The sequence below is a fragment of the Sinocyclocheilus grahami genome, unplaced genomic scaffold, assembly GCF_001515645.1.
Source record: "Sinocyclocheilus grahami isolate Dianchi unplaced genomic scaffold, SAMN03320097.WGS_v1.1 scaffold201.1, whole genome shotgun sequence".
Lineage (NCBI taxonomy): Eukaryota > Metazoa > Chordata > Actinopteri > Cypriniformes > Cyprinidae > Sinocyclocheilus > Sinocyclocheilus grahami.
Window position 1 is genome coordinate 1,119,951 of NW_015505380.1, and position 13,557 is coordinate 1,133,507.

The 13,557-nt window shown below is 45.9% G+C and overlaps 2 protein-coding genes across 2 annotated transcripts in view; both read left to right on the forward strand.

The window, feature by feature from the left end:
* Nucleotides 1-941: 941 nt before the first annotated feature.
* Nucleotides 942-11,457, forward strand: gatm (glycine amidinotransferase (L-arginine:glycine amidinotransferase)). Its single transcript, XM_016285742.1, has 9 exons — nt 942-1,066; nt 2,235-2,447; nt 6,365-6,560; nt 7,115-7,305; nt 7,469-7,606; nt 7,698-7,862; nt 7,942-8,005; nt 10,569-10,685; nt 10,773-11,457. Exons 1-9 carry the CDS (start codon nt 998-1,000, stop codon nt 10,883-10,885), a joined length of 1,266 nt encoding a protein of 421 aa, XP_016141228.1. The 5' UTR covers nt 942-997; the 3' UTR covers nt 10,886-11,457.
* A 1,068-nt stretch (nt 11,458-12,525) lies between these two features.
* The window catches only part of LOC107595394 (high affinity cAMP-specific and IBMX-insensitive 3',5'-cyclic phosphodiesterase 8A-like), a 24,242-nt gene continuing 23,210 nt past the window's right edge, over nt 12,526-13,557 (forward strand). Inside the window, exon 1 of the mRNA XM_016285777.1 lies at nt 12,526-13,219. Within this exon, the coding sequence (XP_016141263.1) occupies nt 13,094-13,219 (126 nt within the window). The 5' untranslated portion in view covers nt 12,526-13,093. The remainder of the gene's footprint in view (nt 13,220-13,557) is intronic.

Sequence of the window (13,557 nt, forward strand, 5' to 3'; positions counted from 1 at the left end):
ATGGGGCTTCGCGCAGAAATTACATACTCAAGCTTTGAGCAATTTATAATTTCTTTGCAAAAAAACTTAAAGTAGTATTGTGTTGCTCATAACCTCCTTACCACTAATAACCCCTGGCTCACAGTACATGAACTGCTTTTTAATATTTATATTTTCCTCTTGGTCAGCATTTAAGATCACTTGTTTTAAATGAGCATTTTACGCAGATGACACAGACATGCACATGGATTATTAACCTAGTTATAATATGACTTTGTTTTCTTTCTGACATCAAAACACGATGACGCAATTTAGCCTGTAAGCAGCATTAAGGCTGATAAAGGTATTAATGTTGTCAGTGGAAGCTTGTAAATGTAAGTTTGATGCGAGCTTAACATCAGAATAATGTTTTTTTCACCTCAGAGATATGTTATCTTCTTCTCTGTCTGGAAGCTGGTCAATATTCTTGTGTTTTCCTCGCATTGGCATGCAGGTCTCATGTGGATATGTGCAAAACTCTGCTCCAGAGCCCCGAAGTGATCCTGAGTCTGTCAGAGCTTTTCACTCGGATTCTTCATCATGTATATAGTCAGCCAGTCGCTGTGTATGGAGGACAGAGCTTCACCTGAACCCAATCTAAAGCCATTTAACTCTTTTCATTGTTTTAAAGTTGATCATTTAAATTGATATGCATTTTTGCTTATTTGTACTTTTATAGCTACCTTGCTTCTTATGTCTGTCTTCCTTGAGGGCGCTGTATGAAAGTCATTATTATTCTTATTATCCAGCAGCTGGTTACAGTATTGCAGTGGCGTTGCGTCACGACGCGACAGATAGCGACAGAATGTGCTGCGGTCAGGATTGACGTCACGTGACGCTGCTTCAAGAATTTGGCTATAAAAGCGCGTCCCCGCGGCGCCTCACATCAGAACTGCTGCTGCGTGCCTCAGAGCTCCAGAACCAGCTCCAGAACCAGAACCAGAACCAGAACCAGAACCAGAGCCAGAGCCAGAGCGCCATGCTGCGTGTGCGGTGCCTGAGAGGAGGGAGCCGCGGAGCTGAAGCCGCTCATCTGATCGGTGCTGTGGTGAGTCTTTAGAGAGTAAAGCACTGTAATGAGTGTGTCATGAGATTCTTATGTAATGCATTTACAGAAACTCACACATACCATCATAATTATAAAAGCTGATTGATTTGATCATTTAAAAAAATTGTTAAACTGTTAAATGCATTCTGAGACTGTAATCATCTTATGATCATGTTCTCAGAAACAGCAGCATTGGCTGGAGCTGGAGATCATGTGTTGTGAGTGAGTGACAGCACAGCTGTAGACCAGAGATCAGACACCCAGGAGCACGCAGAGAGCTGTAGACCAGAGATCAGACACCCAGGAGCACGCAGAGAGCTGTAGACCAGAGATCAGACACCCAGGAGCACGCAGAGAGCTGTAGACCAGAGATCAGACACCCAGGAGCACGCAGAGAGCTGTAGACCAGAGATCAGACACCCAGGAGCACGCAGAGAGCTGTAGACCAGAGATCAGACACCCAGGAGCACGCAGAGAGCTGTAGATCAGACCGTGCAAGCGCAGGCAGCGTGTTATTATCGCGATCATTGCGCAACAGCAGCGTGTCGGAGTCGAGTTCGAACCCTGATTCCCGCTTGCTTCATTCATTCAATTCATTCATTCCTGACACAGTGTGCCATTTACAGAATGCCTTTTAACACACGTAATGTGATTCTGTGTGAGTGTGTTTGTGTAAAAAACAACAACATTTGGTTACACTTTATTTTAAGGTGTTCTTGTTATAGTGTAATTACATATTTAAGTACTGAGTTATATTAATTAACTGCATGTACTTACTATATGGTTAGAGTAAGGATTAGGGTTGGTTCAGGGTTACTTGCGTGTAATTATGCGTAATTTATTGTTACTATAATAGTAAGTACATGTAACGTAACAAGGCACCTTAAAAGAAAGTGTAACCAACATTTTTAATGTTTTGTCTAATGATTATGCTAACTAAGCGTAAATAAGTTGTAAATAAAACAATGTTTACTGCAGAATGTTTTACAAGAACTAAAACTTTCAGGTTTAATTTGCTAGCAATTTCTGAATGAAAATAGTTTCTACACCATTTTTCATTTTGCTTTGACTAATTTAGCCACTGAAGGACTGTGTAATTCGCATGTGCATTCGTCTCATTGCTCTTTCTTGACCTCTGTTGTTGTTTGGTTCGGTTTGTGTCGCGCAGGTGGGTCGCGCGGTGTCGGGATGGGTGTCGCGCACGTTCCGCAGCACCTCGAGTTCCGCCGCCGCGCTCCCGCTCACCGCAGACGAGCCGGTTACCGAGCATACGCCCGAGGACTGCCCCGTGTGCGCACACAACGAGTGGGACCCGCTCGAGGAGGTGATCGTAGGTAGAGCCGAGAATGCCTGCGTCCCCCCATTCACCGTGGAGGTCAAGGTACAGAACACACACATACACACACACACACACATACACACGCACACACACACACACACAGACACAGACACCCTCTCACACACACACACGCACTCACACACCAACACACACACACACACAGGCACAGACACACTCTCACACACGCACACAGACACAGACACCCTCTCACACACACACACGCACTCACACACCAACACACACACACACACAGGCACAGACACACTCTCACACACGCACACAGACACAGACACCCTCTCACACACACACACGCACTCACACACCAACACACACACACACACAGGCACAGACACACTCTCACACACGCACACAGACACAGACACCCTCTCACACACACACACGCACTCACACACCAACACACACACACACACAGGCACAGACACACTCTCACACACGCACACAGACACAGACACCCTCTCACACACACACACGCACTCACACACCAACACACACACACACACAGGCACAGACACACTCTCACACACGCACACAGACACAGACACCCTCTCACACACACACACGCACTCACACACCAACACACACACACACACAGGCACAGACACACTCTCACACACGCACACAGACACAGACACCCTCTCACACACACACACGCACTCACACACCAACACACACACACACACAGGCACAGACACACTCTCACACACGCACACAGACACAGACACCCTCTCACACACACACACGCACTCACACACCAACACACACACACACACAGGCACAGACACACTCTCACACACGCACACAGACACAGACACCCTCTCACACACACACACGCACTCACACACCAACACACACACACACACAGGCACAGACACACTCTCACACACGCACACAGACACAGACACCCTCTCACACACACACACGCACTCACACACCAACACACACACACACACAGGCACAGACACACTCTCACACACGCACACAGACACAGACACCCTCTCACACACACACACGCACTCACACACCAACACACACACACACACAGGCACAGACACACTCTCACACACGCACACAGACACAGACACCCTCTCACACACACACACGCACTCACACACCAACACACACACACACACAGGCACAGACACACTCTCACACACGCACACAGACACAGACACCCTCTCACACACACACACGCACTCACACACCAACACACACACACACACAGGCACAGACACACTCTCACACACGCACACAGACACAGACACCCTCTCACACACACACACGCACTCACACACCAACACACACACACACACAGGCACAGACACACTCTCACACACGCACACAGACACAGACACCCTCTCACACACACACACGCACTCACACACCAACACACACACACACACAGGCACAGACACACTCTCACACACGCACACAGACACAGACACCCTCTCACACACACACACGCACTCACACACCAACACACACACACACACAGGCACAGACACACTCTCACACACGCACACAGACACAGACACCCTCTCACACACACACACGCACTCACACACCAACACACACACACACACAGGCACAGACACACTCTCACACACGCACACAGACACAGACACCCTCTCACACACACACACGCACTCACACACCAACACACACACACACACAGGCACAGACACACTCTCACACACGCACACAGACACAGACACCCTCTCACACACACACACGCACTCACACACCAACACACACACACACACAGGCACAGACACACTCTCACACACGCACACAGACACAGACACCCTCTCACACACACACACGCACTCACACACCAACACACACACACACACAGGCACAGACACACTCTCACACACGCACACAGACACAGACACCCTCTCACACACACACACGCACTCACACACCAACACACACACACACACAGGCACAGACACACTCTCACACACGCACACAGACACAGACACCCTCTCACACACACACACGCACTCACACACCAACACACACACACACACAGGCACAGACACACTCTCACACACGCACACAGACACAGACACCCTCTCACACACACACACGCACTCACACACCAACACACACACACACACAGGCACAGACACACTCTCACACACGCACACAGACACAGACACCCTCTCACACACACACACGCACTCACACACCAACACACACACACACACAGGCACAGACACACTCTCACACACGCACACAGACACAGACACCCTCTCACACACACACACGCACTCACACACCAACACACACACACACACAGGCACAGACACACTCTCACACACGCACACAGACACAGACACCCTCTCACACACACACACGCACTCACACACCAACACACACACACACACAGGCACAGACACACTCTCACACACGCACACAGACACAGACACCCTCTCACACACACACACGCACTCACACACCAACACACACACACACACAGGCACAGACACACTCTCACACACGCACACAGACACAGACACCCTCTCACACACACACACGCACTCACACACCAACACACACACACACACAGGCACAGACACACTCTCACACACGCACACAGACACAGACACCCTCTCACACACACACACGCACTCACACACCAACACACACACACACACAGGCACAGACACACTCTCACACACGCACACAGACACAGACACCCTCTCACACACACACACGCACTCACACACCAACACACACACACACACAGGCACAGACACACTCTCACACACGCACACAGACACAGACACCCTCTCACACACACACACGCACTCACACACCAACACACACACACACACAGGCACAGACACACTCTCACACACACACACTCTCTCTCTCTCTCTCTCTCTCTCTCTCACTCACTCACTCACATGCACACACACACGCTCTCTCTTGCTCTCGCTCTCACACTCTCACACACACACACACACACACGCTCTCTCACACACATACTTATATGTATACCATTATATTTACATATATTTATTATAGTTACTTCATTGTTTGGAAGAGTAAGTTACATGTAACCGAAGTAAATGTTACTGCAATCTGTTACAGTTACTGAGATAAAAGTGTAATTTAATTACAGTTACTTATGAAAATGTTACTGTAAGGATTATAAAGGGCGTTACATCTGAATATTTTCACACGCATTGCAGATATAATTGATTTTTTTCTCCAAATTGCATTGACTGCTTTAAAATATGAGACTAATGTTTCAGGAGTTTAGGACACAGAATAGAACACATGCTTATTCAGTAACTGTTTTATTTCCTATTTGGGTTTGTATATGGTTTATTTTTTAAGATGAACTGTTTTTCCAAGGCATTGTTAGATGCCAGTGTTTTCTGTCATAGCTATACAAAGATTTGATTTCAAAATCAGTATCATAGTTACTAAAATATATCTTGTTATGATTTTAAATCTGTATTTAACCTCAGAATGATCTCAAAGTAAGAAGAGGTGCTAAAGTCTGATTTTGTGGTGTCTGTGCTTTAAAATTAAATTATTACAATATTAATTAAAGTGATGAAGAATTCTGAAAGTCTGACATTAATCAGTGTTGAGTTCTACTGTGAGATTAATCCTGCCTGCTTTACATGTTTCAAAATGATTAATGGTTAAAAACATTCATTAGAAATTTAGAAAAGTAATCGGTAACATCACTTTAAAAAATGATTGAAATAGTTACACAACTTATTACATTTTAAATGTAGTAACTTGTAATCTGTAACTTATTACATTTCCAAAGTAAATTTCCCAACACTGGTTATCGTTATAGTTATCATAAGACTAGTGGACTTTATAAACCATGCAATGAGCAACAGAAGTCTTTTCCATCACATCAGAGAACTGCTAACCTAACCATAAGCTGTACTGCTGCTGTGTGTCTGCAGGCCAACACCTATGAGAAATACTGGCCCTTCTACCAGCAGTTTGGGGGACAGACATTCCCGAAGGACCACGTGAAGAAAGCAGTCTCTGAAATCGAGGAAATGTGCAATATTCTGCAGCATGAGGGAGTTACAGTGAGACGACCGGAACCCATCGACTGGTCAGTGGAGTATAAAACCCCGGACTTCACCTCCACCGGTGAGAGCTGACCACTCACTCAAACACACACTCTCACACACACACACGGAGTTCAATGATGAACTGTCTTTAACTGAAAAATGAGTGTTTACTATTGTCATTTTGCATTATTGACACTATTTTCCTAATTAATGCTGTTCAGTTGCTTTGACACAATCTGTATTGTTAAAAGCGCTATATAAATAACGGTGACTTGACTTGACTTGACACACTCACTCACTCACGCACAAACACACACACACACACTCTCACACACACACACGGAGTTCAATGATGAACTGTCTTTAACTGAAAAATGAGTGTTTACTATTGTCATTTTGCATTATTGACACTATTTTCCTAATTAATGCTGTTCAGTTGCTTTGACACAATCTGTATTGTTAAAAGCGCTATATAAATAACGGTGACTTGACTTGACTTGACACACTCACTCACTCACGCACAAACACACACACACACACTCACACACACACACTCACTCACACACACACGCTCACACACACGCTCACACACTGATATCAGCGCTGACACTGACAGGCTGGTTTTCTGTGCAGGCATGTACGCAGCAATGCCGAGAGATATCCTGATCGTGGTGGGGAACGAGATCATCGAGGCCCCGATGGCCTGGAGGGCCCGGTTCTTCGAGTACCGAGCATATCGGCCCCTCATTAAGGAGTACTTCAGGCAAGGAGCCAAGTGGACCACTGCACCCAAACCCACCATGAGTGACGAGCTGTACGATCAGGTGTGAACAGATGTGTGTGTGTGTGTGTGTGTGTGTGTGTGTGTGTGTGTGTGTGTTTTAGCGATGTCCTGTCAATATCTTGCAAAATGACTTCTCAGGGTATTTGGATTTGGTTTTCTTTGCTTGTTTTTTGTATTCAAATGAAAGAATAAAATGTGTGTAGGAATACCCCATCCGCACCGTGGAGGACAGACATAAGCTGGCCGCTCAGGGGAAGTTTGTCACCACTGAGTTCGAGCCGTGTTTCGACGCTGCAGACTTCATCAGGGCCGGCACTGATATCTTTGTACAGAGGAGTCAGGTGAGCGTCCTCATCCGCTCCGAGCTCACTGCTCTCTCATGCTCCAGCTCCTGTTGAGAACTCTTCCAGCTCCTCACGTTTTTACTGACAGGTTACAAACTTCATGGGCATCGAGTGGATGAGACGTCACCTCGCTCCCACCTACAAGATCCACATCATCTCCTTCAAAGACCCCAACCCCATGCACATCGACGCCACCTTTAACATCATCGGCCCGGGGCTGGTGCTGTCGAACCCGGATCGGCCCTGCAGGCAGGTCAGTGCTGTGCTGTCACCTAGTGTTGATCTGTAGCACTGCAGCCAGACGCTCACATGATGGTGACTCTCTCCTGCAGATCGAGATGTTCAAGAAGGCCGGCTGGACTGTGGTGACTCCTCCAGCTCCTCTTATTCCAGACAGTGAGTACAGCCAGTTCTGACGTGAGTTTGGTGGCAGGCAAACTCTTCAGTCAAAGCACAACCTTCAGTCACATCAGAGCACCCAAACATCATTTTGTGAACAATTCATCTGTGCATAAAACAACTTTTATAATTGTTTAATTAAAGTGTCATAGCTGGATCTTCTCCAGTCATTTAAGGCTCTTAACATACACTTTTCAGAGCCACGCCGTCATCTCAACATCCAATCAGCAACTGATGCACAGAATCAAGTCCCGCCCTACATTTTTCTTTTTCAATAATTTGTTACAATCAGATGTCCGTCACAATGCAGAAGAAAAGATCTGCTGCTATTTCCATTTCATTGTGACTTTAAAGGAATAGTTCACCTTCAATTGCTGCTGGTCCCCATTGACTTGCATAGTGTTTTTTCCCATACTATGGAAGTCAATGGGGACCAGCAACTGAAGGTGAACTGTCTCTTTAAGGACATACAGCAACACAACATGCACCAGATTTCGATTAAAATCATGATCTGATTGATAAAAATAACTCTGTAGTTCAGATGCCCCGACACATATTCACCACAACAGTTTTGTATTATTTTGCAAACCAACATTTTTCAAATATAGCAATCCATTTAAAACACTGATATACAATAAATTTAAAACAAACTTTTGTAAAACGCAAATGACTCTAAATGACCGATTCGCATCTTGAGCTGATGTTGCCAACATCTTACAGATGCATTAATAATATATTACAATTTTAATCAGATATTCAAACTACAACATGGAAATGATTTTAAGTCAAATAAATAATGTTTCAAATGAAATGTCATGTTGCGTGTCACCTGATGGCACTCGGTCACTGCTCTAATAAATGCATATTTCATTTTGCATAGATGATGATGAATGTCCATGTACGAAATATTTGGCTTAACATGAGTGTTTTCATGTGTGTGTGTGTGTGTGTGTGTGTGTGTGTGTGTGTGTGTTTTAGCGATGTCCTGTCAATATCTTGCAAAATGACTTCTCAGGGTATTTGGATTTGGTTTTCTTTGCTTGTTTTTTGTATTCAAATGAAAGAATAAAATGTGTGTAGGAATACCCCATCCGCACCGTGGAGGACAGACATAAGCTGGCCGCTCAGGGGAAGTTTGTCACCACTGAGTTCGAGCCGTGTTTCGACGCTGCAGACTTCATCAGGGCCGGCACTGATATCTTTGTACAGAGGAGTCAGGTGAGCGTCCTCATCCGCTCCGAGCTCACTGCTCTCTCATGCTCCAGCTCCTGTTGAGAACTCTTCCAGCTCCTCACGTTTTTACTGACAGGTTACAAACTTCATGGGCATCGAGTGGATGAGACGTCACCTCGCTCCCACCTACAAGATCCACATCATCTCCTTCAAAGACCCCAACCCCATGCACATCGACGCCACCTTTAACATCATCGGCCCGGGGCTGGTGCTGTCGAACCCGGATCGGCCCTGCAGGCAGGTCAGTGCTGTGCTGTCACCTAGTGTTGATCTGTAGCACTGCAGCCAGACGCTCACATGATGGTGACTCTCTCCTGCAGATCGAGATGTTCAAGAAGGCCGGCTGGATTGTGGTGACTCCTCCGACTCCTCTTATTCCAGACAGTGAGTACAGCCAGTTCTGACGTGAGTTTGGTGGCAGGCAAACTCTTCAGTCAAAGCACAACCTTCAGTCACATCAGAGCACCCAAACATCATTTTGTGAACAATTCATCTGTGCATAAAACAACTTTTATAATTGTTTAATTAAAGTGTCATAGCTGGATCTTCTCCAGTCATTTAAGGCTCTTAACATACACTTTTCAGAGCCACGCCGTCATCTCAACATCCAATCAGCAACTGATGCACAGAATCAAGTCCCGCCCTACATTTTTCTTTTTCAATAATTTGTTACAATCAGATGTCCGTCACAATGCAGAAGAAAAGATCTGCTGCTATTTCCATTTCATTGTGACTTTAAAGGAATAGTTCACCTTCAATTGCTGCTGGTCCCCATTGACTTGCATAGTGTTTTTTCCCATACTATGGAAGTCAATGGGGACCAGCAACTGAAGGTGAACTGTCTCTTTAAGGACATACAGCAACACAACATGCACCAGATTTCGATTAAAATCATGATCTGATTGATAAAAATAACTCTGTAGTTCAGATGCCCCGACACATATTCACCACAACAGTTTTGTATTATTTTGCAAACCAACATTTTTCAAATATAGCAATCCATTTAAAACACTGATATACAATAAATTTAAAACAAACTTTTGTAAAACGCAAATGACTCTAAATGACCGATTCGCATCTTGAGCTGATGTTGCCAACATCTTACAGATGCATTAATAATATATTACAATTTTAATCAGATATTCAAACTACAACATGGAAATGATTTTAAGTCAAATAAATAATGTTTCAAATGAAATGTCATGTTGCGTGTCACCTGATGGCACTCGGTCACTGCTCTAATAAATGCATATTTCATTTTGCATAGATGATGATGAATGTCCATGTACGAAATATTTGGCTTAACATGAGTGTTTTCCGATCTCAGATCATCCGCTGTGGATGTCGTCCAAATGGCTCTCGATGAACGTGTTGATGCTGGATGAGAAGCGTGTGATGGTGGACGCTAACGAGACGAACATACAGAAGATGTTTGAAAGTCTGGGTGAGAGTGCCGTTCGTTGTGATGAAGCATCCTCAGCTCTGATGTGATTCCTCATTCACCTGCTCTTGTCTGTCGTGGCTCCCGCAGGTATTCAGACCATTCGAGTCAGCATCCGGCACGCTAACTCGCTGGGAGGAGGCTTTCACTGCTGGACGACGGATGTGCGCCGCCGCGGGACGCTCCAGTCGTACTTCCTCTAGCCTGCCAGAGACACGCAGTGCTTACTGAGCTCAGATCAGCATGCTTTGATCGCGCCGTGCATGTCAGGGCTTTTGCAAACGCCACAGATGAACGTGATGAATACAAGCCTCAGTGATCTCAATAACGACTGCATCTCTGGCCGGCTGTTGTAGGAATGACTCCAGTGAAGCAGACAGAGCCCCCCCCACGCCACCACGACCACAGAAGAAGAGTTTCTACCTCCTGTTTACCAAAACCACTAAAAAACATAGCGTATTTTGAATTGTAATGACTTCTTATATAATGCATTTTAATTATAGATCTTTTTTTTTACCCTACATGTGATGTGCCAAGTGTTGATTTGTAAACTCAGGTATTTTTGTAGCCATACTTTGTAAGCATTTCATAGAAATGTAAATATCTATATGCATTTTAGTGGCATATACTTTCCCTTCACACGAGTGTTTTCTAGCCTCGGCCTCTGATGTCGTTCTCTGTAGCAGGAGTGCTGTGCTTCTCTAGTTAAACATGTTGGGTGCGATGATCGTGTGTCAGGTCAAACCAATCTAATAAAGATACACTTGGAACCCAGCGTGCCTGAGTTAGTTTTGTGCTTTATGAAGCTTTACGATCAAAAGAGCTAAACCAGTGAAGAAGTGAACCACAACACTCGTGTGCCGCAGAGCATTGCACATATTCACAATCCTCTCGATGTGTTCCCAACATATTTTAAATGAGTGATGAAGACTGATTGAAAAGAGTGTTATTGAGCTGCAAACCTGATTGTGAGTGTGTGTTAATCATTGACCGTCTTCACCAAACCGTACATAATAAACACCCATCTGAATAATACGGATCATATGATTTTATTGTATTGAGATGCTGAGCACTTTTCTGTGACATACAAGCACACTGCTGGAGGTGCACTGATCTTGTTTTCATCCATCATGCTGCTGATCCTGTATTTTCAGTTCATGAAATCCAGATGACAATAGTTCTGCAAAGTTTAAAAAAGGATAAATATCCCAGATTTAGCAGAAGGGTCATGTTTATTAACTCATTTCTGACACCGCTTTTAGCTTCTGTACAAACATGGAGATCTACAGAAAGTGCGTAAAAGCCAATAAAGTAACTTGAAGTAATGGACTTATTGAAAAACTTCACGCATGTGGCCTTCTGCTTCATAGTTCTGTCCAGCTGTGTTTCTCTCTTTATTCAGCTCCAGCACACACAGCTCAAAGCATGCAGAACACACTAACAGATATATATATATATACAAAAATACAAATACCAGGATAAAAAAAAAGTTCATATATTTATGGCAGTTAGATACATTTGAAAAGCTTTAGAATTTGTATTGTTTTTATAAGCTGCTTATTTTGTGATCTCGTATTAGAAAGGGTTCCAAAGTATAAGGTCAGTGTTGCAGAATGTAATATATGATGGTTTCTTTTGAATTACGTATATAAATCTTTGCTAAGATAATTAACAGAGTAATAATGTAAATCTGCTAAACAGAAAAAGATGGGTTTTGAGAGTATTTTCCTCGCGTCACCAGTTCTTCACTCGCGTTTAAAGCCCCGCCCCTCTGCGCGCAAGCGGCCGCTCATTGGCTCGCCGCAGCTCATTTGCATTGACGTCATTCGAGGCTGTAGGTCAGTCCGCGCGCGTGCTTCTACCGGATCCGCCGCTGATGTTCGCGCCGCGCGTTATCCCTCGTCTTCTGTCACGCGGCGGCCGTTCGTCCGTTTTCTTCGTCCGTCCGCGTCAAGCAGAGGCAGAGTCGTAGGCCCTTGATTGACAGCCGCTCCGGAGTTTCGTCTAGCGGCCCGCTGGATGTCACGGATGCCGGATCGCGCGTCCCGCGGCGCGTCAGGGCCGGACTGCAGCCCGTTGCTGGGGAGCGGAGTCAGCGCGCCGGTTCGCTCCCAATGACTGCCGCTGAGGCCGCGCGGAGCGATCGCGTGTGTTTCGCGTCTGTCGAAGGAGAATAAACGCGCGAATGGACGAAACCGTCGCGTGAACCGAACCGGAGCCAGAATCCGCCAGAAAAGAGGCGAAGTTCGCGCCCGCGAGGATGAGGAGCGACGGCCGCCAGTGAAGCGCGGAGGCGGCGGCGGGAGCAGCATGAGCGGAGCCGTTTGATCCGGAGACTCGATCGATCCGATGATCTGACTGAGAAACATTCCTGATCTCCTATTAGCGCAGAACGAGCGCAGCGTCGAAGGATGGGCTGCGCCTCCAGCATCCACATCTCCGACCGGGTGGTTTATCACAGCGGGAAAGAGTCCGAGGACTCGCCGCAACAGAACTGCCCTCAGCCGGACCACATCAAGCCCAGCAGCGCCTGCCAGGTGAGAGAGAGTGTGTGTGTGTGTGTGTGTGTGAGAGAGAGAGAGAGCGAGAGAGTGTGTGTGTGAGAGAGAGAGAGAGTGAGAGAGTGTGTGTGTGAGAGAGAGAGAGAGTGAGAGAGTGTGTGTGTGAGAGAGAGAGAGAGTGAGAGAGTGTGTGTGTGAGAGAGAGAGAGAGTGAGAGAGTGTGTGTGTGAGAGAGAGAGAGAGTGAGAGAGTGTGTGTGTGAGAGAGAGAGAGAGTGAGAGAGTGTGTGTGTGAGAGAGAGAGAGAGTGAGAGAGTGTGTGTGTGAGAGAGAGAGAGAGTGAGAGAGTGTGTGTGTGAGAGAGAGAGAGAGTGA

Bases quoted from the DNA above. Each gene is read 5' to 3' on its own strand.
- gatm (XM_016285742.1), top strand. From the start codon at position 998: ATGCTGCGTGTGCGGTGCCTGAGAGGAGGGAGCCGCGGAGCTGAAGCC. The intron at 7,607-7,697 runs GTGAGCGTCCTC...TTTTACTGACAG, and splicing joins TCTTTGTACAGAGGAGTCAG to GTTACAAACTTCATGGGCAT. The intron at 7,863-7,941 runs GTCAGTGCTGTG...TCTCTCCTGCAG, and splicing joins CGGATCGGCCCTGCAGGCAG to ATCGAGATGTTCAAGAAGGC.